General features: G+C 43.0%; 1 protein-coding gene across 3 annotated transcripts; it reads right to left on the minus strand.

The window, feature by feature from the left end:
* Positions 1 to 422: 422 nt before the first annotated feature.
* Positions 423 to 3,334, minus strand: LOC147879902 (uncharacterized). Of its 3 annotated transcripts, none has more exons than XM_087371466.1 (7): positions 3,074 to 3,334; positions 2,790 to 2,861; positions 2,385 to 2,452; positions 1,946 to 2,102; positions 1,248 to 1,328; positions 1,053 to 1,142; positions 423 to 961 (listed from the first exon to the last, which is right to left on the minus strand). In XM_087371466.1, the coding sequence occupies exons 1-7, from the start codon at positions 3,326 to 3,328 to the stop codon at positions 716 to 718; spliced, it is 969 nt and encodes a 322-aa protein (XP_087227592.1). In that variant the 5' UTR covers positions 3,329 to 3,334; the 3' UTR covers positions 423 to 715. The 3 variants fall into 3 exon arrangements, with proteins under 3 accessions (XP_087227592.1, XP_087227593.1, XP_087227595.1); XM_087371469.1 differs by having other exon boundaries at positions 743 to 968; XM_087371467.1 differs by lacking the exon at positions 1,248 to 1,328.
* Between the last annotated feature and the right edge of the window lie 1,218 nt (positions 3,335 to 4,552).

Genomic DNA, 4,552 nt, shown 5'->3' on the forward strand with positions numbered 1-4,552 from the left:
GGTCTGCGTTGCTAGAACTAAGCTAACTCATCCACTGCGGTCCATTTTCACTGATTCTACTTGTCTCTCCCTGGGATGTTGGGGGAAATTTTGAATCACATCCTGCTAGAAAGACAGCTATACATTTACAGCTCCAAGCACAAGCAATTGATCTGTGTTCCTCGCAAGTAAGCACTTCAAACCTCAGGGGAGATTTCCTTGTTAGTTATTTTTCTAAACCAGAAGATGATTTGGAAAGTTTTTAGTCCTGATCTGCACTATTAAATGATGCTCTCTGATGCTTTAAAGTGATTTTCTGCATATACACATTTAGGGTCAACAGAATTCTGGAGCTCCAGTCAAACCATTCTGTAGAACTGGCCTGGGGAGGCATATGTTACGACAGAGACATAGGGTTCCTAGTTATGAAGAATTTTCATTGATGCAAATATCAACCTTTTCTGCAATTTAGGTGACCTCTCAGAAGTCAGAGTTTAGCCTTAGTACAAAAATTGCATGGGCCGACTAAAAATATACAATTAAAGTTTCCACATGTAGTTTAGAAGAGATCAGTGAGTATGTGGGCGCCTGACCTTGTGCCAAAATGGATTCTCTGAATGCCACTGTAAGTCTTCACTGAATACAGTTATCCACTCAGATCAAGAGCTTAGCTTCTGCAAATTCTTAGTATAGTCGGCATGAGGCATTTTGAACATAGCTTCAAAATGCGGTAAGCTTAGGCCAAGGCAAAGGCTCCATACAATGCTGAGGATAAGGCCACCAGCACCTGGAATAACACATTATAATATGCCCAATTGATCATATTGGTATTGATGATCTCGTTCCTTATAGCCATGGTGATTACTTCCAATAGTTCATTATGGCAATTCATGGGCTGACAACAGACTAGGAGCCACTGCAAAGTGTGTGCCTCGAGCATGGCCAGCTTGGAGTAAAATTGCAACTTCAGCTGCAGCCATAGCTGCTTCCTTTATCACACCAAAGGAAAAGTTTTTGTTAATCCAGATGGGAAATACCATTGTCTACTGTATTGAAAATATGAAAAGCTATACCTGTCTCCGGCGTCTCTGCTGCAGTATATTCATTGCACGAGCCAAGATGTAGCAAGGCAGTAAAAGTCCCACTGCTCTTAGAACAAACAGCTGTTGCAAAGTGTGAACAGCTTTATCAGTACATATGTCATCAATACACTAAATATATACGGACTTTATTGGATCAGGTCTTAAAACAAACATAAGAATGATTACTGTGAAGAATGTCGATGCTTCTTCCTCTCGTGCTGCAGATGTAAAAGTGAGAACATGACGCAGCAGCAGTAGAGCCATCAACTACAACAAGTGCAAAGAGGCTGATTCAAATTGGTAAGGTTCAGCATCCAAAACTTCAACTACTGATTCCTAAGAACAGACAATTCCTCGTTTGCTGCTTCAATTGTAATCCGTGTCTATGCTGAATGTCCTTCCTGGTACACTCTAATTTTGTTGTTCTTACCGTAGTTAAAAGTGTCTAGCCCTACTGATTGTTTGCCTAGAAAGAAAGGTCATTTTTCTAGCCAATGGCTGTAGGAAGAGGCCCAACAGAATGGCAACCGTTTAACCACTGTTTGGCAGGGGATGGTATGGTATGGCTACTTGCCCTACTTAAAACACAACTTCTAGAAAACTGCAACTTTCATGGACGTTTCACAGCAACTTTAGTATAGAGGTCATAGCAAATATCATAGCACACGCTAGCACAGGGGCTACTTCGTTTCATGGGAGGTAACTAACTAGCGTAGCTGCCCTATGATTCAGATCATTAACAATCGAATTGTTTATACCTACATGCTGTAACAACGCTCACAAGCTTGATATATGCCAGTAGATACATTCCAAGATTAACATATTCATGATTCCAAAAGTGTGACCATACTCTGGGGAGATTGAGAAGAGAATGTGATCCTTACAATCAGTGCTGCTGAGCGGCAACAAGCAGCACCACTAGCATTGGTTGCCTCATATTCATCATATTCAGCTTCAAAAAAGCGACCATCTGCGGCCATGGTGAGAATCCGACGATCTTGTAGGTCGAGTTGAGATCCAACGACAATCCCCCAGTTGTCACTGCTCAGATATATGGCAGTTCTTCGACTGAGGTAAAGGTATATCTTATTTTGTAATCATCTACTCTCTCAGAGACAATTTTTTCATATTTGAAAGACACCAAAATTCACTAAACTCTTCTATCCTTGCAGAGCAGGAACGCAGGATTTGCACCCCTTTTCTTTTAGAGACGAAGGATCGCAGCTATTGTTTATTATCTGGTAACTGAGAGGACGTAGAGATCCGAACTTTAAAAGCTTGGCAACTATGAGCACAGTAGGGTGTTCAAATGCACTAATGTACCTTATATCAATGGGAATGCTATCCGTTTGCAATGGTCGTGCTGGAGCTGTGTAACCACTCTTGTAAGGCTGGGAAGCCATCCCACGTTCAGAGAGCAGACCAATGATCGCATGCGGCAACAGAGGAAAACGTTTCATTTACAACAACAGGATGAAAAGGAGGACTAGTCGTGATAGAAGCAATCATGCTTCTTAATATATTACTTTTGATCCTAGGCATCATTCAACCTCATGCTCAATGCTGAAAATCGCATAGAACAGAACGATCTTGGAAGACTTGAAGTAGCAAACAAAGGCGAAATTTAAATCCGGCACCTCTTACTGTCGTTATCGTGGGTAAGGTGGCAACGTTCCTTTCTTTACAATCGATTTATAAGCCCTAAAGGACAGAGCTACCAAGAGATACCTGATGACAGATCTCGCAGAATGTGTCTCCTTTCTCATTGCACCAGCGTTGTACGCATTTCCGATGCGCAAACTGCATTGCAAACGACTTAAATTGGAGGATGATACCAAAAGACTAAGCGCAAAAAATAACATGGACCCAGAGCGAAACAAACATGCGCGCACATGTTGGCACAAACAGACTGACACTCACAAAGTTCTGACCCCCTAAAGGCCAGAACGTAGACGACCAGAGACGATTCTGAACTCTGCCAAATGGAAAGTGGGATTCCTAGGGTAGAAAACCTTCAGACTCCCAGAACAAGCGCATGGAGCCTCTAAATTCCCCGCGTCGTCTTCTTCTTGGCAAATTCGGCACTCTGCGACGCCTTCCGACGTGTCAAGGTGCGACTTGCACGATTCCTGACCAGCACTGGAATGGATTTGAAGGATATAATGAGAGTCTCCTTGTGTGGGAGACGGAGCAGCAGCGGCGGAGGAGGAGGAAGAGGAGGAGGAAATGAGAAGGCGGTCGACGCATAGAGCAAAATGATCGTTCATGGCTGATGCAGGGAAAAGCTTTGAAGGCGTCCATCACAAGTCTGGACGCCCTTTAATCAGCCTTGCCTAAATTTGACCGTTGCCTCTGGTGTTTTGAAATTGAAAGAGTGAATCACTAATAATTAAGCCGGAATTTTCATTAATAATTTAAACAAGGTGGACATTGTCCAAGTGGCCAGGTGCCCGTGGATGGGGCTGGTGTTTTGCAATGTACGGAAAGCGTATATGTGTTGTATCTTTTGGCATGTTTTTTTAAGGCCGTGTTTATTTTTGTCAAGAGGAGGGAGTGATCGGAGCAGTAGACAACGTTCGTCCCTTTTTCTTCGTCGGCCAATGTTGTGTTTGTCTAGATGTGGTTGAGAGTAGACCCGTATATTGTAGTAGGTGTGTTGATTCGCTGTTTGAGTTTGTAATGAGACGTGAATTATTGGAGTTGTCGTTTTGGCATTGCTTTGTATGTTGTAGTCCATGTTGCAATCCCCCACTATGTATGTGATTGTTGCCAACAGTATTTGTTGCAACGTGTTTTCTAGATGTTGTAGCAACAAATATCCTCGGTAGGTGGCAGGTCAACGATCTCATGTTCAATGATTGTATTGTTTTTGTTGCATGATGTTCGCTCATGGGATGGTTGTGCACAAATTGCCATGTGCAATGGGATCGCAAGCGTTCGATCTCTTGTTGTATTATGTGGTCGACTTTGATGTGTTTTTGCTCTAGCTTTGATAGAAGGAATAGGTTTGAGGGATCTCGTACGTGTGAAATAGTTGTGTAAATGAGTCCATGTGTCTTGATTCTTGAAGGGTCAAGCGGAACCACACCCATTGTTAGCCCTTATGAACGATGCACGATGTGTGCAGCTGTCGGTTGTACAGGAAATTGCCTGTGCGTGATGTTGTAGAGGTTGTTTTTCCCGATCTGGAACTCTTTGGCAACTTGCAGAATAGGAGTCCATCGTAGCTACGTAAGCGGAGTGTACAGGAACTTGTTGTCGCTTCTTGCTTTCGTTTCGATCTGTGAGTTGAAGAATTCAATCCAAACTATTGGCAGTTTTATAGTAGTCGTGCTCGCCTTGAATATGCCATATGCACCGTTGACTATGCCATTGCTCGTGTCGATGTTGCTAGAGTAGATTTCAACAATCATGCCATCTTTTAGCCGTAATTCTGTGTGAAGCCCCCAGCTGTCAGCCTTGTGTCTGTAGGTATGTTGATGTTCTTGTTG

This window comes from Dipteris shenzhenensis, chromosome 33 (assembly GCF_047967505.1).
Source record: "Dipteris shenzhenensis isolate YYH24624 ecotype China chromosome 33, Dip_SZ_1.0, whole genome shotgun sequence".
Lineage (NCBI taxonomy): Eukaryota > Viridiplantae > Streptophyta > Polypodiopsida > Gleicheniales > Dipteridaceae > Dipteris > Dipteris shenzhenensis.

Bases quoted from the DNA above. Each gene is read 5' to 3' on its own strand.
- LOC147879902 (XM_087371466.1), bottom strand. From the start codon at position 3,328: ATGAACGATCATTTTGCTCTATGCGTCGACCGCCTTCTCATTTCCTCC. The intron at 2,862-3,073 runs GTTTTCTACCCT...TTTGCAATGCAG, and splicing joins CTTGTTCTGGGAGTCTGAAG to TTTGCGCATCGGAAATGCGT. The intron at 1,329-1,945 runs GTAAGGATCACA...CACTTGTTGTAG, and splicing joins GCCGCTCAGCAGCACTGATT to TTGATGGCTCTACTGCTGCT.